Source organism: Pan troglodytes, chromosome 19, assembly GCF_028858775.2.
Source record: "Pan troglodytes isolate AG18354 chromosome 19, NHGRI_mPanTro3-v2.0_pri, whole genome shotgun sequence".
Lineage (NCBI taxonomy): Eukaryota > Metazoa > Chordata > Mammalia > Primates > Hominidae > Pan > Pan troglodytes.
In genome coordinates, this window is record NC_072417.2 from 38,396,787 (window position 1) to 38,421,222 (window position 24,436).

The 24,436-nt window shown below is 50.4% G+C and overlaps 1 protein-coding gene across 25 annotated transcripts in view; it reads left to right on the forward strand.

Annotated features, from left to right (window-relative positions):
- MYO18A (myosin XVIIIA) overlaps positions 1-24,436 on the forward strand; it is a 136,038-nt gene that overhangs the window by 24,676 nt on the left and 86,926 nt on the right. For 9 of the 25 annotated variants that reach the window (XR_010152918.1, XR_010152919.1, XR_010152917.1 and 6 more), the window contains exons 1-2: positions 4,494-4,616; positions 17,942-19,021. Coding sequence is in view for 20 of the 25 variants with exons in the window: in XM_063798793.1 (XP_063654863.1) it covers positions 18,023-19,021 (999 nt within the window). In the remaining 5 variants the exon portion in view is untranslated. Of the gene's footprint in view, positions 1-4,493; positions 4,617-5,920; positions 6,064-6,595; positions 6,872-13,776; positions 15,130-17,941; positions 19,022-24,436 lie in introns of those variants that run through there. The other 16 variants (XM_063798808.1, XM_063798809.1, XM_063798804.1 and 13 more) reach the window with 8 other exon arrangements.

Consider the following 24,436-nt stretch of genomic DNA (forward strand, 5'->3'; position numbering starts at 1 on the left):
CACAAAGCTGTCTGTGCTTCATTTCCACAACTATGAGTTAGGAAAGATAACCAAGCTAACAGCTATAGAATGCTTACCATGTGCTGGGCATTGTTCTTTTTATATATTAAATCATGTAATTTTTTAAAATTAATAAATACAAGGCCGGGCAAAATGGCTCACGCCTGTAATTCCAGCACTTTGGGAGGCCAAGGTGGGTGGATCACCTGAGGCCAGGAGTTTGAGACCAGCCTGGCCAACATGATGAAACCCCATCTCTACTAAAAATACAAAAATTAGCCTGGTGTGGTGGCACATGCCTGCAATCCCAGCTACTTGGGAGGCCGAGGCAGGAGAATCACTTGAACCTGGGAGGCAGAGGTTCCAGTGAGCTGAGATCACAGCACTGCACTCCAGCCTGGGTGGCAGACTGAGACCCTGTCTCAAAATAATAATAATAAATATTATTTTAAAAATCAGTTTAAGTTCACAGCCAAATTGAGCATAAAGTACAGAGATTTCCCATATGCCCCCTGCCCCGACACATGCACAGCCTTCCCCACGATCACACTCTTCACCAGAGTTGTACATTTGTTACAATCGATGAACCTACATTGACACATCAGTATCCCCCAAAGTCCATGGTTTACATTAGGATTCACTCTTGGTGTTGTACATTTTGTGGGTTTTGACAAACACATAATGACATGTATTCAACAGTGCGGTATCACACAGAAGAGTTTCACTGCCCTAAAAATCCTCTGTGCTTTGCATTTTCATCCCTCCCTCAACCTTAATCCATGGCACCACTAACCTTTTTATTGTCTCCATAGTTTTGCCTTTTGCAGAATGCCATATAGTTGGAATAATACAACATGTAGCCTTTTCAGATCAGCTTCTTTCACTTATTAATATACATTTAAGTTTCCTCCATGTCTTTTCATGGCTTGATAGCTCATTTCTTTTTTAGTGCCACATAATATGCCATTGTCTAGATATACCATAGGTTATTTGTCCATTTACCTACTGAAGTTCATCTTGGTTGCTTCAAAGTTTTGGCAATTATGAATAAAGTTGCTACAAACATCATGTGCAGGATTTTGTGTGGACATAAGTTTTCAATTCATTTGGATAAATACCAAGGAGTGGGATTGTTGGATTGTATGGTAAGAATATGTTTCATTTTCTAAGAAACCACCAAACTGTCTTTCAAAGTGGCTATACCATTTTGCTACCAGCAGAGAATGGGAGTTCCTGTTGCTCTACATTCTTGCTAGCATTTGGAGTTATTGGCATTTTGGATTTTGGCCAAAATCCAAATTTAGGTAAATAGAGTAGTTTTACCTCATGGTCATCTTAATTTGCTATTCTCTTTTATTTTTTATTTATTATTATTTTTTGAGATGGAGTCTTGCTCTGTCACCCAGGCTGGAGTGCAGTGGTGCAATCTCAGCTCACTGCACCCTCTGCCTCCTGGGTTCAAGTGAATCTCCTGCCTCAGCCTCCTGAGTAGCTGGGACTACAGGTGCATGCCACCACACCAGGCTAATTTTTGTTCTTTTAGTAGAGACAGGGTTTCACCATGTAGGCCAGGATGGTCTCGATCTCTTGACCTCCTGATCCACCTGCCTCGGCCTCCCAAAGTGCTGGGATTACAGGTGTGAGCCACTGCACCTGGCTTTAATTTGCTATTCTCTAGTGACATACAATGTTGAGTATCTTTTCTTTTGCTTACTACTATCTGTATATCTTCTTTGGTAAGGTGTCTGATCAGGTTTTTTACCCATTTCTAAATTGGGTGGTTCATTTTCTTATTGTTGAGTTTTTAAAACTCTTTGCATATTTTGGATAACAGTCCTTTATCAGATGTCTTTTGCATATTTTTAGTAGAGACGGGGTTTCACCGTGTTAGCCAGGATGGTCTCGAGCTCCTGATCTCGTGACACACCTGCCTCAGCCTCCCAAAGTGCTGGGATTACAGGCGTGAGCCACCGCACCTGGCTTTAATTTGCTATTCTCTAATGATATACAATGTTGAGTATCTTTTCTTTTGCTTACTGCTATCTGTATATCTTCTTTGGTAAGGTGTCTGATCAGGTTTTTTGCCCATTTCTAAATTGGGTGGTTCATTTTCTTATTGTTGAGTTTTTAAAACTCTGAGTATTTTGGATAACAATCCTTTATCAGATGTCTTTTGCATATATTTTATCCCAGTTGTGGCTTGTCTTCTCATTCTCTTGACAGTCTTTTGCAGAGCAGACATTTTTAATTTTAATGAAGCCCAGCTTATCAGCTCTTTCTTTTATGGTGCCTTTGGTGTTGTATCTAAAGAGTCATTGTGATACTCAAGGTCATCTAGGTTTTCTCCTATGTTATCCTCTAGGAGACAGTTTTATAGTTTTGTGTTTTACATTTAGGTATATAATCTATTCTGAGTTAATTTTTGTGAAGGGTATAAAGTCTGTGTCTAGACCCCCCCCTTTTTTTTTTTTTGCATGTGGATGTCCAGTTTGTTGAAAAGCCCCATGTGTTGAAAAGACTAAGCTTATATAATTTTCAAAACAAATTTTGAGGGAGGGAGTCACTGTTATTATCCCAATTTTTTGGATGAACAAAGTGAAGCACAGAGAGGTGATTTATAAAAAATCACCCAGAGTAACACAGCTAGTACTTTACAGAACTGAGATTTTGAATCCAGGCAATCCAGCTCCAGAGTCCATGCACTCAACCCCTATCTATAATAATAATGTCTCCCTCATAGGTTCATTGTGAGGAGTAGAGATAGTGTCTAGTATATAGTAGGTACTCAGGAAACACTAATGATAGTCGTTGTCCTACTTAGCCTGCAAGGTTCCGCTCAAATGTCATGTTTTTGGGTTTTTTTTTTTCTTTTTTGGAGACAGAGTCTTGCTCTGTCGCCCAGGCTGAAGTACAGTGGTGTAATCTCCGCTCACTGCAACCTCTGCTCCCCAGGTTCAAGAGATTCTCCTGCCTCAGCCTCCCAAGTAGCTGGGATTATAGACATGCACTACCACGCCTGGTTAATTTTTTGTATTTGTAGTAGTGATGGGGTTTCGCCATGTTGGCCAGGCTGGTCTTGAACGCTGGCCTCAAGTGATCTGCCCACCTCAGCCTCCCAAAGTGCTGGGATTACAGGCATAAGCCACCATGCCTGGCCTCAAATGTCATGTTTTTGAAGCTGCTCTTCTCACTCCTCAAGCCAAATAAGCCTCCCATCATAGCACCTATCTCATCATCCAAGTTATGCCAGCATGGTGAACCCTACTACTGTCACAGCTCAGGTCTACCTGTTCCCCATGTGATTTCCCTGGAGATATGCCATGTCTGATCTCCTTCTGTGTCACCCCAAGTGCCTGGGGCTGCACTTGGCACTTAGCAGGCAGTTTGTTAAATTGAATTTGAGTTGCATGTTATTCCAAAATGTGTATCCCGCCTGGGTCTATTCCTCAGGAACTCCCTAACTCTTACTCAACTCTCTGCTTTCTGAGCCTCCTTGCTCCAGCCTTCCCTGGTCTGTCAGGTTGGGCTGCCCTTGCCTGGAGAAGTTCCTGTTTGGGCTGTCTAGGGAGGCAGCAGCCTTTGTCTGCTACACCCTTCTTCCTGCACCACCCCACTCAGTTTCTTCCACATTCTGGCACACCCCACTCCAGCATGGACACTGCCCAGGGAAGTGTCCCCATTTCTTTCTTTCTCCAAGCTCTAGACATAGCACCTATCTTGGAGGCCTGGTATCTGGATGTCCCTTGGCCTCTCCCAGGAAGTATAAACTGTCTTCTTGGTGGGTAGAGCAGCTCACTTGATATTTACAGCACACAGTGGACCCAGGGACAGACTGCATTCCAAAGAGCTTCTGAAAGTGTTAATCTTGGCATTGGCGAACTCCTTTAGGGAGTGAGTGGCACTTACAGCCATGGCTCCCGGGCCCTGGTACGCCTCTTGATCCACTCCATTTTGAGGCAGGGCTGTATCAGACCAAGCTATTGGGAGTCTGTTTTTACCTTGGGGAGTGCATTCTGGCAGTGCCATCTCGGACATGGCAGGCAGTACCTGGTCTGGACTGAGCCTGGGGCACCATCCAGCAGGGCCGTGTGTGTGCCTCTGCAGAGCCACCTTGGGAGGAGGCGGCCAGTAAGACTTAATTGCTTCCTTTAGACAGCACTACCTTGAACACAGCCTGCAGAGTTCGGTGCCTGCCTTGGACAGCCCCTCTTCTATACGTTCATCATGACCCTGGTGCCTGTCCTAGGCAGTGCCACTCAGCCCCTTTCGGACCCTTTTCGGACAGCCTCCAGTGCCCAGTGCAGACAGAAACTCCAGGCAGGGCCTCTCTCAGACACAGCGAGAGGGGCTTCGGAGTCCACAGCGGACGGAGGCTGCCAGGGCAGCGCCCGGCCCGCCTGGCCCACGTCTGGCGGCGCGCACTGGCGCTGCCAGGCAGGCCGGGCGTTTATCCCCACAGCCGCCAGCAGGGAGCTCCCTTTCGGCTCGGCCTGCGCGGTCGCTGGGGGCGGCGCTGAGCTGCGCCGCGCTGCGCTCCGCTCCAGCCCTGACCGGGCCGAGGCTGCTGGATGCCGCGTCTCCGCTTCTGCTGCCTGCCGGGCGGGCTCCGGTGGCCGGTGAGTGCGGGTCGGCGGCGGCGGCCGCTCGGTGGCGGGCCCGGCTTGGTGGGGCGGCGGGGCGGGCTCCGGCCGGGAGGGAGGGCGGGCGGGCGGCGGGGCCCGCCGGCTCCTCCTCCTCCTCCCCCGTCCCCTGGAAGCAGCGGCCCGGACTCCCGGCTCCCGTCCCTGGCGGCGCCGTGGAGCTCGACGCCCGGGGGTGGGGGCCGATCGGGAGCGGCGGGGAAGGGGGAACCACCGGCCCTTCCAGCCAACCTGGGGGGCGCAGGGAGGCAGGACAGGGTTGCCTTCAGTGTGGGGGGATTTGGGGCTTGGAGGCGCCCAGGTGGCCCGGAGCTGCGGGGTGGGGGCTGCAGCCTCGAGGGTGGGGGGACTTCTCCTGCCCCCGTCCAGGCCCCACGATGGAGCGAGCGAGCGGGGCGCTGAGGAAGGCAGCGGGGAAGGGGAGCACCTCTACCGGCCCTTTTATCCCTCCCAGCGGCCTTCACTCTTTCACTGCCGGGCAGACTGCGGGCTCCTCTCAAAGGAGCAGCTGCTAGACAGCTGGCAAAACAATGGAGACCCCGCTTCCCTGGGCCCCCTCCTCTTGGGACAGAAGATGAGAGGGTGAATGGTGGCAGGCTTTGGGGATCAGGGAGTGCAGGCTGTGCCCTGCGACTGAATGCTCACCTCACCTTTCCCTGCAGAGGGGTGGGGTGCGTGTGGGAAGGTCGGACAAGCTGCCCCAGGCCTCTGGAGAGACCGCCCCGACGCCCCGCCCTGCTAACCTGTCATGCCAGTTGTTTCGCCAATGGGAAGGGGAGGTGGTAGGGGTGGCTGCCCCCTCACCCTGCCCCTTGTTAGTGGGGGTGCGCTCCTTGGTCCCAAACCCGGCCAGGAGTGTGGGTCATGTTCCTGGGTGCGATAAGGCCCGCAGGGACAGGCATTGGGGCTTTGTTTTGGGGGTGGAGATGGGGGAGTTGCCCTACTGCAAGGCACATGTGTCTTGCTGATTAGTTGGAAAGGTTGCGGACAGAATGAGCTAGAGGTGGGGGGTGGGGGAGATGGGGAGGAAGACAGCCAGTTTGTTTTTGAGCGGGTATTCATTTTGCCTGACCACTTTGCCAATGGGGCATGTGTTTGGCGCTGGCCTCAGTTTGTATTTGTGTGGGGAGGGCTGGGGGAATGCTTCCTGAGAGGGACTGTCCTGGCTAGGGCTTTCATTCCCTCAGATGGCCGCCCCGAATTAAAGAATTGGATTCCCTCGCTGCTTCACCCTGCCAATGACTTGGGCTAGTTAGTGTGGGTTCGTCTTGTCTTTTGGAGCCCCTGGCGTGTCTGTGGCCGAGAAGGCCTCATCAGTGCCCCTGTGGCAAGTGAGCTCTGGGAAGTGTGTATGCACTGGGGTGTGCTGGAAGGGAGGGGAGGCCACCTGGGTGATTAAGAGCAAGATCACCTGAGCAGGACGGTGAGTACAGAGCCCATTGAATCAGCCGCCTTTCCCTTGTGCTTTGGAGCCCTTTTCTTGAGCAGGTTGGTGCCCTGTTGTGGTGGCAACAGGCCTGGCCTAATGTTCCCCACCCTTTTTAGTTCAGGGGCTACTTTCTATCTGGAGATATTGAAAGTTGCTCTCCTGAGGTCTCTGGCTTCCTGACAAGCCTCACTGGCTCTTTGTCCATGGCTTCCCACCTCCTCAGCTTCCTCTCGCTTTTTTTGCGATGAAGTCTTTCCAGGAAACATCCTCCTGGTTTCTGGATTTGACATGACGGGTTATATATAGCCTCGGGTGGAGGTGTGCTTGTCCATTTTGGATTGAGGACATGGGGGTTGTGGCCTCAATTCCAGGAAAACCATGGCTTTGGGGGCAGCTATTGTGTTGAGGGGATTAGGGGAATGAGAAGGGTTGTAGGTGGGGGTGGAGGGTGGGCATGGGAGGGGCCACAGGCTGGCGGTCACTTCCTTTGGGAGCTTTGAACTTTGAACAGTTGATGACCTGGTGCCTGGTAGCTCTGAGTGTCTAGTTTGTTTACTCTCTCCTGGCCTGGCCCAGGTGCCAGAGTGTGTGCCTGAGGGCTTCCTCCTGCGCCCCAGACTTTCCTCATGTGGGTTATGCCCTTCCTGACTCCCACCTGGTCTCTCAGCCTCACTCCTGGGCCTTCTGGGTAGCCAGCCAGTTCCCTGGAGGCCCCCTCACTGGCCCTGGTAGTGGCTATTCATTGAGGACTGCATGTGTCTTCAGAAACTGGGCCTGAAAACTCTGGGTCCCCCAGAGGCAGGTACCTAAAGGTGGACTGGGTGGGGCAGAACTGGGGCTCATGTGGAAGGGAGAATCCACCCTGCTGAGGTGGAGCTGGGAGTTGTTGGAACTCAGGAAGCCTTTATCTGGACTTGCTGTGTCACAGGTCTTCAGGGCAGCAGGGTTGTTCTTAATCCTTCAAACCAGAGGTCTCTCCTCAGCCAGATCCTCTCACCTGGGGTGGACGCCACAGGCAGGAGCCAGAGCATCCACGTGAGCTGGGTTTTGTTGGTGGCCTGGGGTCCCAGGCCTGAGTGTGGTGGGAAAACTGAGGGGCTCTGGCTGGTTGTAGTTTAAAGGTTTGGGGCAGTAGGAGGGCCCAGCCCACTGTCTGCTGTAATTGACAGGTTCCCACAGGACTTGGGATTGGTAGGGCAGCTTGATGGAGTTTAAGTTCTGCTTTGGGTCAGACCCCCGGGTGCTTTAAGATCTGCACACCCCACCCCTATCACCATTTTTTCCCCCTAGCATTTTCCAAGGTGGCCTGAATTAGAGGAGGTGGGGAGGTGCCGAGGTAGGAGCTGGATTGGGAGGGGTGGTGAGCAGACCTGGTGAGCCTCCACTTCCCACCTTCACTTCCCTGCCCTTCTCTTGAGGTAGGAATTGCAGGGCTTGTAAAATGTCAATTTCCCTTGACATTTTAAACAGTTTAGAGTCAGGCAGCAGCTTTGGTTGTTAGACTGATGATTTTACAGGACCCAGGGCCCTTTCTGTCTGCCAAGTAGTTTATCATCACTTACAAGAGATTATTGTGATTATTCTCTAATATTCAGAGAGGTTGGATGATGGGCTGAAGGTCACACAGCAAGTCAGAGGCAGAGCGGGATTACAACCTGCAGTGTGTGGTTGAGCAGAATAGCTCTCCAGCAGAGGCTGAGGGCCAAATCTGAGCTGTCAGGCCCTTGAAGATACTGTAGCTGAAATAGTGGAGGCTTAGAGAGGGGAGGGGACTTGCTCAAGGTCACACGGAAGGGGATGTTAGCGGAACTGAGCGCCAGGCGGTGCACCTGGAAGAGCAGCAGGGAACCTGGCGGGGCCGCAGGAGCTCTCCCGCTCGCGTTCCTCCATGGCCCGCGGGATTGCTGCCTTCCGGGGGAGATGGGATCGCAGCGGGAGGCGCCGCGGGGCTGCGGCTGCGCCGGCCCAGCCGCGGGGAAACGCCAAGGGCCGCCCGGCTCCCCGCGCGGCGGCGTGAGGGCTGGCTAATGTCACGTGAGAAGCGTGCAGTCGGCGTGAGGGAGCACACCTGGAGCCAGATAAGCTCCGTGTGACCTGGCAGGGAGTCACCCGGCGCTGCGGAGCTCAGCACAGCCGGCCGGGAGGAGGCTCCCCCTGGAGCACGGGGCCAGGCCAGGTGCTGGCTACCCCTCCGGCCGCTGCTACAACCCTTGGCGAGGGGCAGAGCGCGGGGAGAGAGCCGGGGTCCCGGGGCTGGAGGAAACGGCCGCTCAGGGAGGTCAGAGGCCAAGGGAGAGAGGCCGGCTCTCTCGGGAAAGTATTTCCTTTGTATTTATTTATGAGTGTGGTCTGGGGGTGGGGGTGGGAGGACTGACCTAAGTATCTATCCACCACAGCCAACTCTGGGCACCCTTGTCTTGGGACTCTAACGTTATAGTTTCCATTTCCTGGGTTTTTTTTTCTTTTGCCAGCTGCTAGGTGACCCATTTAAATGTGTCCCCACTTACAGCCACAAGACACCAGTGAACTCTATTTTAACCAAGTCCCCCAAGCCACTTTTCAGTGTCAGGCTTTTCATGTCTTTTACAAGACATGAAGGCAATCCTTAAACTGACCATTACCCTGTTTGCAGCTTTACTGCTGGTGGATTACCTACTAGTTTGTCCATTTTTTTTTAGTCTGGAAAAAAGTTGAATCATTAGGTAGAAAGCTAAAGCGTTACTAAAGTGTTACCCTTCTTCTCCCCTACTCTCCAGAGATGACCACTGATAAATTTTTGGATCGAATTTTTCCAGACTGCTGTTTTTTTTGAGAAGGAGTCTCGCTCTGTCACCCAGGCTGGAGTGCAGTGGCGCAATCTTGGCTCACTGCAACCTCCGCCTCCGGGGTTCAAGCAATTCTCTGCCTCAGCCTCCCGAGCAGCTGGGATTACAGGCGCCCACCACCACACCCGGCTACTTTTTTGTATTTTTAGTAGAGACAGGGTTTCACCATCTTGGCCAGGCTGGTCTTGAACTCCTGACCTCGTCATCCACCTGCCTCGGCCTCCCAAAGTGCTCCCAAAGCAGCCACTGCGCCTGGCCAGACTGCTTTTTAAAAGCTTGTTATATATATATTTTAGGCATTATATATGTTTATAGTTTAATATATGTTTTATAAAATATCATCTTATATAAATATTTAAAAAATTTCTGTAGGAGGCCGGACACAGTGGTTCACACCTGTAATCCCAGGACTTTGGGAGGCTGAGATAGGCAGATTGCTTGAGCCCAGGAATTTGAGACCAGGCTGGGCAACATGGCAAGACCCTGTCTCTACAAAAAATACAAAAGTTAGCTGGGTGTGGTGGCGAGTGCCTGTAGTCCCAGCTACTCAGGAGGCTGAGGTGGGAAGGATCGCTTGAGTCCCAGGAGGTTGAGGCTGCAGTGAGCCGAGATCGCACCACACTCTAGCCTGGAGGACACAGTGGGACCCTGTCTCAAAAAAAAAAAAAAAAAAAAAAAAAAAAAGATGAAATAAAAGTAGAAGAAAAATGATAGATAATCTCACTCCCTGAAACTCCTAGGTGTAAGCAAATACACATTTACCAGATGAATGTTCTTATAAAAAATTAAAATATAGCCCGAGTGCGGTGGCCCATGCCTATAATCTAGTACTTTGGAGGCCAAGGTGGGTGGACCACTTGAAGCCAGGAGTTCAAGATCAGCCTGACCAACATGGTGAGACCCCATCTCTGTTATTTAAAAAAAGAAAAAAAATTAAAATATGGATGAAACACAAGTCTATTTGACCCTTCTAAAATTCCAGTCTCCTCCCCAGAGCATATGTTTTTCCTACACATATGCAAATATTGTACACAATGTACATGTAATATATTCATGCACATATATAGATATAGGTTTTTAAATTTTAGCAAAATTATAAACTATCCTGCAACCTGTTTTTTCACTTAACAATATAGTATAGAATCTTTCCAGGTCAGTGTATACAAATCTACTTCATTCTTTTTACTTTTAATTATACAACTGCTCAGTTGTATAATTTAGCTTTTTTTTGAGATAGAGTCTCGCCCTTTCGCACAGGCTGGAGTGCTGCAATGGCGTGATCTCGGCTCACTGCAACCTCCACTTCCTGGATTCAAGCGATTCTCCTGCCTCAGCCTCCTGAGTAGCTGGGATTACAGGTGCGCCACTACGCCGGCAAAGTTTTGTATTTTTAGTAGAGATGGGGTTTCACCATGTTGGCCAGGCTAGTCTCGAACTTCTGACCTCAAGTGATCTGCCTGCCTCAGCTTCCCAAAATGTTGGGATTACAGTTGTGAGCCACCATGCCCAGCATTTTATTATTATTTTTATTTTTTATTTTTTGAGACATAATCTCCCTCCACCCAGGCTGGAGCACAGTAGCACGAATCTTGGCTCATGCAGCCTTGACTTCTAGGCTCAAGTGATCCTCCCACCTCAGCCTCCCAAGTAGCTGGTATCACAGGTGTGCACCACTGCCTAGCTACTTTTGAAAAATTTTTTTGTGGAGTCAGAGTCTCACTGTGTTGTCTAGGCTGGTCTCAAACTCCTGGGCTCAAGCAGTCCTCCCGCCTTGGCCTCCCAAAGTGCTGGAATTAGAGGCCTGAGCCGCTGTACCTGGCCAGTTTTACTATTCTCTAGTAAGGACTTTTATATTTATAGACTTGCTATTATAAACAATGCTGCAAGGATTAGCCATGTATATTATGTGAATGTACCTATAGATGTCTTATAATGGAATTGCCCAAAGAATATGTACATAAATATTTTCATATGCCAGGTGCAGTGGTGGTGCCTGTAATCCTAGCTACTCAGGAGGCTGAGGCAGGAGGATTGCTTGGGGCCAGGAGTTTGAGACCAGCCTGGACAGAATAGCAAGAACCTGTCTCTAAAACAATTTTTTAAAAGTTAGCCAGTAATGGTGGCGCACACCTGTAGTCACAGCTACTCAGGAGGCTAAGACAGGAGGATCACTTGAGCCCAGGAGTTCAAGTCTGTAGTGATCTATGATTGAGCCACCAAACTCCAGCCTGGGTGACAAAGCAAGACCTTGTCTCTTAAAAAAAAATTTTTTTTTCACAGATACCACTAACTTGACCTCTGAAAATACATTAGTTGGTGCAAAAGTAATTGAGGTTTTTGCCATTAAAAAGTAACGGCAGGCCGGGTGCGGTGGCTCACGCCTGTAATCCCAGCACTTTGGGAGCCGAGGCGGGCGGATCACGAGGTCAGGAGATCGAGACCATCCTGGGTAACATGGTGAAACCCCGTCTCTACTAAAAATACAAAAAATTAGCCGGGCGCGGTGGCGGGCGCCTGTAGTCCCAGCTACTCAGGAGGCTGAGGCAGGAGAATGGCGTGAACCCGGGAGGCGGAGCTTGCAGTGAGCAGAGATCGTGCCACTGCACTCTGGCCTGGTGAAAGAGCAAGACTGCATCTCAAAAAAAAAAAAAAAAAAAAAGGCCGGGCGCAGTGGCTCATGCCTGTAATCCCAGCACTTTGGAAGGCCGAGGCAGGCAGATCACCTGAGGTCAGGAGTTCAAGACCAGCCTGACCAACATGGAGAAACCCCGTCTCTACTAAAAATACAAAATTAGCCGGTCATGGTGGCGCATGCCTGTAATTCCAGCTACTCAGGAGGCTGAGGCAGGAGAATTGCTTGAACCCGGGAGGCGGATTGCAGTGAGCTGAAATCGGGCCATTGCACTCCAGCCTGGGCAACAAGAGCGAAACTCCGTCTCAAAAAAAAAAAAAAAAAAGTAACGGCAAAAACCATAATTACTTTTGCACCAACCTACCAATTTGTGTTTCCACCAAGACTTATGAGACTCCCTGCATCCCATGCCCTAATTGATTGATGTTATCAACCTTGATAGTTTTTACTAAACTGCTAATTGAAAATAGTATACCTCAATTTCACATGTCTGTGAATGTTATGGAGGCTGAATACCTGTTCATGTTTGATGGCCATTTGTATTTCTGCCCCTACAAATTGCCTGTCCATAGTATCCTTGGCACTAGCTACGTGGGCCCTCTGGACTCAAGCCAGTGTGATCCAGCTTGGCCTTGTGCTTATCAAGTTACCTTCACTTCTTTGGGCTTTACTTTCCATGTACAAAGGTTTTGACTTATTTTAGTCATACTTGTGTACTCTGTTATCCTCTCTACTGTGTCATTTAGACGGCAAAAACTGTGCCCTGCTACTATTAGGTACCTCTCTGAGGGTAATTAAATATATTTCATTTAATTCCCCCACCTTAGGTGGTAGGTACCATTATTATCTCCATTTTTATAGATGGGGAAATGGAGGCATGGAGGCCTTAAGTGATTTGCCTGAGATTTCATAGCTATTTACTCATATTTTTTTCATTTTTATTTAATTTTTTTTTTTTTTTTTAGACAGAGTCTTGTTCTGTCGCCCAGGCTGGAGTGCAGTGGCATGATCTCGGCTCACTGCAACCTCTGCCTCCCAGGTTTCAGCGATTCTCCTGCCTCAGCCTCCTGAGTAGCTGGGATTACAGGTGCATGCCACCATGCCCAGCTATTTTTAGTAGAGACAAGGTTTCACCGTGTTGACCAGGCTGGTTTCGAACACCTGATCTCAGGTGATCTGCCCTCCTCGGCCTTCCAAAGTGCTAGGATTACAGGCATGAGCCATCGCGCCCGGCCCTGTTTACTCAGATTTGTTCACAGGTTTGTTACTTGATATCCAAAGCCCGAGCTCTGACACTGGGCTTATTTATCTTTATGTTGCTTGCCTTTAGGAAGTGGCTGATAGATACATATTTTTTCCCAAAATTTTATCACAATGACCTGCAAACATTCAGAAAAGTTAAAGAATTTTGCAATGAATACCCTCCATTTCCTAGATTCTACAATTGACATTTTCCTATCCTTGCTTTTACACATCTGTATCCCTTGATCCATCCATCGGGCTATGGTTTGTTTGTTTTTTTTCTTTCTTTCTTTTGAGACAGGGTCTTACTCTGTTACCCAGGCTGGAATGCAATGGCATGATCGTGGCTCAATGTAGCCTCGACCTCCCAGGCTCAGGTGATCTTCCCACCTTAGCCTCCCAAGTAGCTCCCACAGGCATGCACCACCACATCCAGATAATTTTTTGTATTTTGAGTAGAGACAGGGCTTTGCCATGTTGCCCAGGCTTGTCTCCAACTCCTGAGCTCAAGCGATCTGCCCGTCTCGGCCTCCCAAAGTGTTGGGATTATAGATGTGAGCCACCTTGCCCAACCTCATCAAGCTGTCTTAAAATTTTACACATCTCAAAGTAAAATGTAGACATCAGTATATTTCGCCCCAAATACTTTAACATACATATCATTCACTAGAGTTCAACATTTGTTTATAGTTCTTTTCTTTTGAGTGAATATTTACAAACAATGAATGCACAAATCTTTTTTTTTTTGAGATGGGGTCTTGCTCTGTCTCCCAGGCTAGAGTGCAGTGGCGCGATCATCTTGGCTCACTGCAACCTCCGCCTCCCAGGTTCAAGCGATTCTCCTGCCTCAGCCTCCCTAGTAGCTGGGACTACAGGTGCGTGCTGCCACGCCCGGCTAATTTTTTGTATTTTTATTAGAGACGGGGTTTCAGGATGGTCTCGATCTCTTGACCTCGTGATCCACCTGCCTTGGCCTCCCAAAGTGCTGGTATTACAGGCGTGAGCCACTGCGCCTGGCTGAACGCACAAATCTTATGTGCACCATTTGATAACTTGACAAGTGCATATACTTATCAACCCAAACCGCTATCAATATACAGGACATGAATATCACCCCAAAAAGTTCCCTCGTGCGATCCCACTCCTACCCCCACCATAGGTTAGTTTTGCCTGCACTAGAACTTCATATAAAGAGAATCATACCCATATGTGCTCTTTGTCAAAGACTTCTTTCCCTCTCACTTGACATCATGATTTTGAAGTCCATCCCCATTGTGTGTATCTTTAGTTGTTTCCTTTTTCTTGCTGAGTAGTATTCCATTGCATGAATATGAGCATTGTTTATGCACTCTGATGGACAGATAGATGTATATTTGAGGTTAATGGTCATTGCCTTCGGGATGCTTACTCTCTTAAAGTGATAGAGCAGCTGAGTTGACAGATTGTACTTTCTTTTTGTTTTTGGGGATAGTAAGAGCAAGATAATTCGGGTCCATACCCTAACTTACATAGATGCCTTCCTTTTCTTAAAATTAGGAAAAACTTCTTAGAGTATGATGGGGAGAGAAACGCAGAAAAGGAAGTCAGGAAAATTCTAAGGTTACCTTTACTGGAGTGGAGGGAGAGGGTAGGAGAGGAATGGGAGGCAGATGGAAACTGCAGCCTGGGATAGGGGGTAGGAAGGTAGTGGTATCAGAGCTGTTGGAGACTTTGGACCTGAGGCCAGGAGGTGCCGGAAAGTGCAAGGTCTACAAGAAGGCCATGGAGCAGCAGTCGCATTGCAGATCTGATCCTGGACGGGAGGCTGCAGGCAGCCAGGCAGCTCTAGACTCAGGAGAGAACCAGTCCACAGCCAGGCCTGGCGATTATGGGGATGGCAGTGGGGAAGAGGTGCCTTGTGAGCTGTGAAGATTGTGGTGGCAGGACAGGGGTGGTGAGGGAAGGGCTGGCATAGCCTCATTTTCTGAAGGCCCCAGGGTTGGGATGAGAGGGGTGCCTTTGGCAGAAGGTTAATAACTTAACCTGTGTCCACAGGAGACTTAGATATTTAGAATTTTAGAGCCAGAAGAGATCTAGATCATGTAGTTCAACCTTGAGCAGAGTGACAGGCTCAAGGTCCCCCAGCGATTTTTTGGCAGATCCAGGCCTAGATACCAAATCTCCTGAAACTTCTGGCCAGCGCCATCCCTTGTGCTGCTGCTGTGACCGTCTGCTGTCCTGCCTGCTGCAATGACAGTGAGGAACAAGCTTTTGCTCAGACTTTTTCAGGGACCTTTCCAGCCCAAAGATCCTAGAATTCTGGGAGATCCTTTCCACTCATATTACTCAGCGATCTAGCCCCCAGCAAAGAGCCAGGATTGGGTAAGCATTATAGATCGAGAATTGGGCGTCTTGGTGGGACAGCATTCTAGTCAGTTGGGTTCTCTGTGGTTGAACTGAGGCCATGATACTCTTGTTGGTCCCATCCAAGTCCCCAAGGTGGATTTCTTTCTTCATTTCTTCCACAAGTGCCCCTGGAGTTATCTTCTAAACCATCCCTTTAAGATGGTGCAGGCAGTGGTGGGTAAGGTATAAGGTGGGCAGTAACAGCTGAAGACCCCACATCTTGGTTTATGGTAGGTCTGTGCCACACCCCATCAACAGTCAGGAGGAGAGAGACTCCCCTTGTCACAGTAGAGCCCTGAAGAGAGAATGCTGGCTGTCAGGTACTCCTCCACCCCAAATCAGTCCAGACCTACCTGGCCAAGGCCCCTGGCTGTGTGCCTTTTGGGCCCTAGATTTCCTGTTTTCTAACTCCCAGGTACTGTGCATGTAGCATTTAGAACCAACAAGTTCAAGGCTAGGCGCGGTGGCTCACGCCTGTAATCCCAGCACTTTGGGAGGCCGAGACAGGTGGATCATGAGGTCAGGAGATCGAGACCATCCTGGCTAACACGGTGAAAACCCATCTCCACTAAAAATACAAAAAATTAGCTGGGCGTGGTGGCGGGCACCTATAGTCCCAGCTACTTGGGAGGCTGAGGCAGGAGAATGGCGTGAACCCCGGGAGGCAGAGGTTGCAGTGAGCCGAGATCGCGCCACCTCTGCCTCCTGGGTTCAAGTGATTCTCATGCCTCAGCCACCCGAATAGCTGGGATTACAGGCATGCGCCATCATGCCTGGCCAGTTTTTGTATTTTTAGTAGAGATGGGGTTTTACTATGTTGGCCAGGCTGGTCTCGAACTCCTGACCTCTGGTGATCCGCCCACCTCGGCCTCCCGAAGTGCTGGGATTATAGGCATGAGTGGTCTTGAACTTCTGACCTCAAGTGATCTGCCTGCCTCAGCCTCCTAAAGTATTGGGGATTACAGGCATGAGCCACTGTACCTGGCCTTGAATTATGTTTCTTATGGACAGCACTGCTCTAGAAAGGAGATGAGTTGGTATGTCAGGAGCAACACAAGTCAGGATGCTGGGCAGGGGGAAGCAATTAGCCATTGCACTACGGCCTTTGGGAATTTCTGACCTTGATACCTTCCTGAGCATTGTACCAGGGTTGAAGGATGGTCCCTCTCAGTAGACTGGGGATCCCGGAGGGCCCTGCTTGGTTGTAGGGGTGGAGCACACAGAGAGGAAAGGCCTGTCCAGGGCCTGGCAAGAGGCCATTACTAGAAGGGATAAGCTTGTAGATCCTCTGTATGAAACTCAGAGGGGTAGGCTTTCAGAGAGAGAGAAAAAATGTCATTTAATTTCCAATTAGGTGGCATGGCCTATTTCTTCTTCTTCTTCCCTGCTGGTTAGAACAAGAAAGACTCTCTCAACTCTTCCCACCAGGTTTTTATGGGTCCTGTCCCCAGTTAGATGTGCAGGGGGTTGGGTAGGTTGGTGGGTAGGTTTCACACACCCTGGGGCTGGGATTTTCTTTCAGGCTACCACAGTTTTCTTCCTGGGGCTATATTTAGGTGTTGGTCTGGGGAAAAGGATGTGAATTTTTTAGGATCCTGTTTATCCAGTGGACCCTACCCCACCCCCACCTCGCAGCTGTCTATCCTCTGTTTGGTCTGGAACTTCCCTTCCTTCTCTTGCTGCTTTACTTTGGTCACCCAGGCCCTAGAAAGAACACAATATTTGCCACTGAATCCCAACATCACCATTTATTAGCTGTGTGACAACTAACATATACTTAATTTTCTGTATCCCATTTTCTTCCTTTGTACAGTGGAAATAATGATATCTACCTTGTAGGAATGCTGTGAGGTTCAGAGGAGATAGTGCCTGTAAAGTGCCTGGCATTAGGCCTAGCCAGTGGTAGTCATTAAATAAATGTTGGTTCCTTTGAGTTCTTCTGTTAGGCGGTGGCTAAGGGTGCTACTCTAGGGATAACAGGCTCAGGAAAGAGTCCAAAGAATGGGATGTCTGTTGCTTAAACGAACATTGTCTGTGGGAGGTGATGTTGCATTGAGTCCCTTTTCTTTTTCCTTTGAGTTTGAATCTTTTTTTTTTTTTTTTTTTTTTGAGACAGGGTCTCACTCTGTTGCCCAAGCTGGAGTAGTGTGATCATAGTTCACTGCAACCTCGACCTCCTGGGCTCAAGCAATCCTCAGATTCCCAAGTAGCTAGGAATGTGGGCATGCACCAGCATGCCTGGCTAATTTTTAAAATATTTTTTTAGAGATAGGGTTTCACTGTGTTGTCCAGGCTGGTCTTAAACTCCTGGGCTCAATCGATCCTCTTGCTTCAGTCTCCCAAAGTGCTATGATTACAGGCATGAGCCACCCTGCCTGGCCTGTGTTTGAATCTTAAGTCAGGTCCCAGGTTGGTTTGAAGCATTCTCTCACCAGGAGGTCAGGTCTCCCACATACTACCTCCAGATACACCTAAGCCTTGGTCTATCAAAGATTCAAGGAAATGACAGGCTTTGGAATCTGGGCTTTTACCGCCTTTTTGGAATCTGGGCTTTTACCGCCTTATCTAAACCTTAAGTTTCCTTATTTGTAAAATGGGGTAATAATAGTAACTACCTATAGAAGGGTCGTAAGGATTAAATCAATGGAGACAATATTGGGTAAAGCAGAGTGCCTGGCACATAGCTAGCACCCAGTGAGGAGTAGCTGTATCATTTGGTTATGTCTGGACTGGAGACACATGAGGCTCTGTTCGAATAACCTTTCTCTCTGTGTGTTTCTGTTTGCAGCAGCAAAGTGGGGCACCAAGGCCCTGTGCTAAGCACTCATAATCCTCTGGGGGTGCTACCCCTACAAACAGCACCCCCACCATGTTTAACCTAATGAAGAAAGACAAGGACAAAGATGGCGGGCGGAAGGAGAAGAAGGAGAAAAAGGAGAAAAAGGAGCGGATGTCAGCGGCAGAGCTTCGGAGCCTGGAGGAGATGAGCCTGCGACGTGGCTTCTTCAACCTGAACCGCTCCTCCAAGCGTGAATCCAAGACGCGCCTGGAAATCTCCAACCCCATCCCCATCAAGGTGGCCAGCGGCTCTGACCTGCACCTGACTGACATTGACTCCGACAGTAACCGGGGCAGCGTCATCCTGGACTCGGGCCACCTAAGCACAGCCAGCTCCAGCGATGACCTCAAGGGTGAGGAGGGTAGCTTCCGTGGCTCGGTGCTGCAGCGGGCAGCCAAGTTCGGCTCACTGGCCAAGCAGAACTCACAGATGATTGTCAAGCGCTTTTCCTTCTCCCAGCGTAGCCGGGATGAGAGCGCCTCAGAAACCTCGACGCCCTCAGAGCACTCTGCCGCCCCCTCACCACAGGTGGAGGTGAGGACTCTAGAGGGACAGCTGGTGCAGCATCCTGGCCCAGGCATCCCTCGACCAGGGCACCGATCCCGAGCCCCTGAGCTAGTGACTAAAAAGTTCCCAGTCGACCTGCGCCTGCCCCCCGTGGTGCCCCTGCCCCCACCTACCCTCCGGGAGCTGGAGCTGCAACGACGGCCCACTGGAGACTTTGGCTTCTCCCTGAGGCGCACAACCATGCTGGATCGGGGCCCCGAGGGCCAGGCCTGTCGGCGTGTGGTCCACTTTGCTGAGCCTGGTGCAGGCACCAAGGACCTGGCCCTGGGGCTGGTGCCAGGAGATCGACTGGTGGAGATTAATGGGCACAATGTGGAGAGCAAGTCCAGGGATGAGATTGTGGAGATGATCCGGCAGTCAGGGGACAGCGTGCGGCTCAAGGTGCAGCCCATTCCAGAGCTCAGCGAGCTCAGCAGGAGCTGGCTGCGGAGCGGCGAGGGACCTCGCAGGGAGCCATCCGATGTGAGTGCTTCCCTGGGCACCTGGGCTAAGCAGGGATGGGGAATGTGGGCACCTCCTGCTTGACTGGGTAATCGGGCTACCCAAGAGCTGCTATCAGAGCCTAGCAGTGTGTAAGTGGGGAAGCCCTGCTGCTCTCTGAGCCTGTGGGGAAGCATGAACTCAGGAGAAGGTGCCCCATGCTCATAATCCTCTGGGGGTGCCACCCCTACAAACAGCACCCCCACCAGGTTTAACCTAATGAAGAAAGACAAGGACATTAAAGGAGTCACACCTTCGTCTCTCAACCTTGTCTGGGAGCTGAGGACAAGTCCCCAAAGGTTCACTGCGGTAGAGTTCTGAGCAGTTTGGGCAGGCCTCATGGTTTTATGGTTCCCTCCCGTGTTCTGTGTCTGTTGGATTGACCTAACTGAATTCAGCGGAATGCCTTTCTCAAGGGTGCTGGGCTAGACCAAGCTCTGCCTGAACCTTAGTTTCAGCCCTGGAGCCCTTGAGAGAGCTCTGCTGTTGGTTAGTAATTACCGTGAAAGTATTCAGCTTCTTCATTACAAGGACAGGTGAGGGGTTTGGGCACCATATTTCCTGAGCCCTAAATTGGGGTGTATAGGCTAACATGTGTCACTTCCAGATATAAGAGACAATCTGGACAGTAAAATACAATATTTCCATGGTATTTAGATCTTGGGGATAAAAAAGGACAAATGATTTCAAATTAGGGCCGTCATGGAACATCTGAGATGTATAGCTGGTATGATTATATCTTTGGGAAAGATGACCTCAGGCCAGAGCCTCCTCTTGCCCCTGAGTGAGCAAGGAAATATCAGGTGAGGCTGCAGAGAAAGCAGGGGCAGATCATAAAGGACCTTGTAAGTCACAGTTGGAATTCAGATTTCATCCCAGTGAAATGGGACTATTGAAGGGTTCGAAGCAGGGGAGTAACTGGATCTGATTTATAAAGGTCACTTGGGCTCCAAGAGTCTTTATTACCTCTCCTGGAAGGAGAAAAAGCATGGACCTGGAAAAGCAAGAGGGATAAAACCTACACAGATAGTATGTCCTGACTGTCACTGAGACCCCAGCTGCCCGCGCAAAAAGAGCAGCAGGAGGCACAGGAGCAGAGAGGTTTAGATCAGATGGAGGAGCGGATCTCCATGGGGCATCAAGCTCACTAATCCCAGGGGTCTTTTGATAGGGTGGCTACATAGCAGTTTGAATGTCCTGCCTGGAGATAGTATACGAAGGACAAGTTGACCACCTCTGGCCATCTTCCCTTCCCAGCTGTGGGTTTTAGGACCGTCCAGATCTGGCCCCTGCTGCTTGACCAGGACCTTTTGGTACTAAGTGACCAGCCAGATGTGTCAAAGTCAGAAATAGGAGGAAGTGCTAATGGGAGGAAACAGGCAGAGTCCCGGTCCCAGCTTTCTCCCAGGGAGGGGAAGCAGCTGCTACTCAACCCAGTAGTACCTTGGGCCTGAAGAGGGGCTGGCAGTGGTAGGGTCAGACTGTCAGGAAGCACTGTAGTTGGGTTCCAGGCCTTCCTTTAACCCGGAGCTAGCTGGGTTTAGGCAGCTTTGTTAGTCAGGGAAGAGTAGTGAATGGGAGGAGGAGGCCTGTGTGGAAGACCTGGACTCTTCATTCCAGAAGCACACATTGAGCACCTACTATGTTTTAGCCACCAGGTTAGGTGGAACTCAGAGAACCACGAGGTAGAGAGGGAAGAACAAGGAGGGGTCTTTATGTCAGAAGCAAAGACTGGGCTGGGTGGTGGTGGCTCACGCCTGTAATCCCAGCACTTTGGGAGGCTGAGGCGGGTGGATCACTTGAGGTTGGGAGTTCGAGACCAGCCTGACCAACAGGAAGAAACCTTGTCTCTACTAAAAATACAAAAATTAGCTGGGCGTGGTGGCGCATGCCTGTAATCCCAGCTACTCAGGAGGCTGAGGCAGGAGAACCACTTGAACCCGGGAGGCGGAAGTTGCGGTGAGCCGAGATCAAGCCATTGCACTTCAGCCTGGGCAATAAGAGCTAAACTCCGTCTCAAAAACAATAACAGAAGGAAAGACTAACATGTTGCCATGCCTGTCTGCGTTCTTCCAGGCTAACGCTGCTTTTAACAGATGGAATTTTCTTCTTAAAGAATGAATCCCCCAGGGGATTGTTGCCAGCTCCCTGCTGAACCACAGCAAGGCCTCTGTGGGGCCCTGGGCCTGGCATCCCAGATGCTGTTTGGTTTTCTCTTTATAGCACAGGGATCATCCTGGCATCTCAGATTTTCCTAGCTTTCCCTTCCCAACTATCTGCTGCTATCCCATCCCTGGGGAAGTAGATGGTTTAGCTTTGGAGGCCCTGGTGGATTCCAAGTTATAGCTGGTATCCCTGAAATGCTGGCTCGCTCTAGCTCCTATGGGGTAAGCCCAGCTGGTGCCCAGAGGACTTCTTCCCCGAGCCTCAGCCTGTTTCATCTGCCAGAGGACACAGTAGCAAACCCCATCCCCATGCATCTCCTAGAGCCATGTGGCAGGATAAGGAGACACATAGGGCTGAAAGAAGCCCGTATCTTTTCTCACCCAGGTAGGTGGTGGGGACTCATGCCACAAGCAGAGAGGACCAGGGTGAGCCCAGCGTTTCCAGCTTCCTGGGACAGGGCTGGGAGTGGCGTGGGGTGCTGCACCTCTTCTGTACCCTCAGCCTGTATCTCCTCCTCTTCCTTTTACTCCTCCTACTCCCTGTCTTGGCAGCAGTTCTAATCCCAGTTATGCGCCAAGAGAAGTCTTCCCGCCTCCTCCAGACTCCTGGGAGGGATACCCTGATGACTGTAGCCCCACAGGGACACCTCTTGCTGGCCACCCTGCCATCAGGCCATCCATCAACTGTGTCCACACATTGCCTGTCCCCAGGGAGCTCTGAGGGAGCTGACTAGCCATCTGTTATCTTCCTGCACACAGATGGGGCCAGGCCCCCGGCTCCTCTCCATGGCCTGTTTAGAAGGCCCCAGGGAGACACAGCCCCTTGGGTTTCCCTCTCACATGGCGTGTGTCCAGAATGCTGGGTTCACACCTTCATGTGTCCTGGTAGCTGCTAGATGAGGTTCCGCTGGGAGCAGGGGTGAGCCACAGTGGTAGGGTAGACTTGTGGCCTGGTAGAAATCAACCAGCAGGCCTGGGAGAACACCGTTTTCTTCTGCCATCTATCCTTCCACCTGCCCATCCATTAGGGAAGCATTTGTTGAGCACTTACTGCATACTAGGTCCTGGGCTCCAGCGGTGAGCAGCACATAATCCCAGCCCCAAGGAGCTCATAGTAAGCGGGAGAGATGGTCCAGTAGCAGACCATGACAGTACCCTCTGAGAAGCTCAACCACAGGGGCCAGTCCTGGTGCTGGGAGTGCAGCAGAGGGGCTTCAAGTCCAGTCTTGTGGATGGGTCAGCGAAAGCTGATATCTGGGTAGTAGATGAGTGAAGGGGAGGCAAGAGGAAGGGAAACACTGTCACAAACACATGCCAAGGCCTAAAGTTATGGAGAGAGAATCACATATTTCAGGAATAACGCTGGGAGACGGTGTGTGGGAAGGGAAAGCTGGGAGAAGCACTAGGAGGCATCCACGGGAGCCAGGTCATGGAGGCCCCTGTGAGCCGTGCTGGGGAACGTGAACTTTAACCAAAGGGCACTGAAGCAATTTAATCAGGGAGCAATAGGAACAGGTTTTAGGAAATCACTCTAGCTGCTTATGGAGCATGCTCTAGGGTGTAGCAAAGTTGGCTGTGGGGAGAGTGGTGAGGGAGTGATTGTGATCCTAGAAGAATGGATGGAGACCTGGACTCAGGTAGAGGCAGTGGGATGGAGAGCCATCTCAGACTCGAGCAACTGAGTCAGACTCTGGGGTCTTGGTGACCCACTGGTAGGGGCCTGAGGGAGAGGAGGGGTCATGTGACCGCCAGAGTACTGGGAAGATGCTACATTCTTTCCCCTTTGATTCCTTAGGGAAAGTTCTTGGGGGGCATCTGTATTTGGATCAGTTACTCTTAAGTTTGCTGAAGGCCAAGTGTTTCCTAAGTCTGGTGAGATTAGGGGAGATGTTGGTAAAGTTGAGGATCTCAAAACCCCAGTTGGATCAAAAATTCCCTCCTCCACTTCCATAAGTCCGGATGGGAAAGTCAAGGCCCATTGAGAAGGGGCAGAGGCCAGGCTGGAGACTAGGGCCTGGGAGAGGAGAAGGCGAGTCTGTCTGTATCCTCAGTTGGTCCATCCTAGGGGAGGACAAATGGAGTCCCTTAGGACGAGGCATGTCCTCCTGCATCTGGGAGTATAGGACTTTTCTGCTGAGCTCAGAAAAGCCCACCCAGCTAAACCCTGGCCAATGTGGTTGTCCTGCCATGGAGAGCCAGAGGTGCTGGCCAGAAAGCAAGGCCTCCTGAGCATTTTTCTTTTTTTTTTTTTTTTTTGAGACAGGGTCTTGCTGTCACCCAGGTTGGAGTGCAGTGGGGCAATCTTGGCTTATGTGCTCAAGCGATCCTCCCACCTCAGCTTCCTGAGAAGCTGGGACCACAGGCACACACCACCACACCTGGCTATTTTTTTTTTTTTTTTTTTTGACATGGAGTTTCACTCTTGTCACCCAGGCTGGAATGCAGTGGCGCGATCTCAGCTCACTGCAACCTCCGCCTCCCTGGTTCAAGCGATTCTCCTGCCTCAGCCTCCTGAGTAGCTGGGATTACAGGTGCCTGCCACCACGCCTAGCTAATTTTTATATTTTTAGTACAGGTGGGGTTTCACCATATTGGTCAGGCTGGTCTCGAACTCCTGACCTCAGGTGATCCACCTGCCTCGGCCTCCCAAAGTGCTGGGATTATAGGCGTGAGCCACCAAGCCCAGCCTAATTTTTGTATATTTTATTAGAGACAGGGTTTCACCATGTTGCCCAGGCTGGTCTCAAACTCCTGAGCTCAAGCTATCTACCTGCCTCAGGCCTCCCAAGTGCTGGGATTACAGGCGTGAGCCACTACACCTGGCTCTCCCTGAGCTTTTGAGAATGTGGTGGGAAGGGAGAGGGGGTCTTAAAGGAAGGCTTACCACTCCCTCCCAGCCAAGTCTAGTCGCTGTGGTAGGGGTACTTCTCCTGGTGGACCGTGAGGCTGCTAGTTGGAGGTTTTAGTGTGTGGGGTGGAGTTTCTAGTCAAAGGCTTTCAGGCTGTCGGGTTCCTCATGAGGTTGCCATGTTCACGTAAACCACCTCCACGCTCAGGTGGGTTTGGGAGAGGGCATGTTACAGTGGAAAGAGCATGGGCTTTGGAGCCAGAAAGACCTGGGTTTGGGTTTTACCAAAGTTATCAAACCTTTCAGAGCCTCAGTGTTCACTTTTCCCTCAGTAAATATTTAATGAAGTTGACCTAAGGACCGGGCACTGTGCTAGCACTGGGG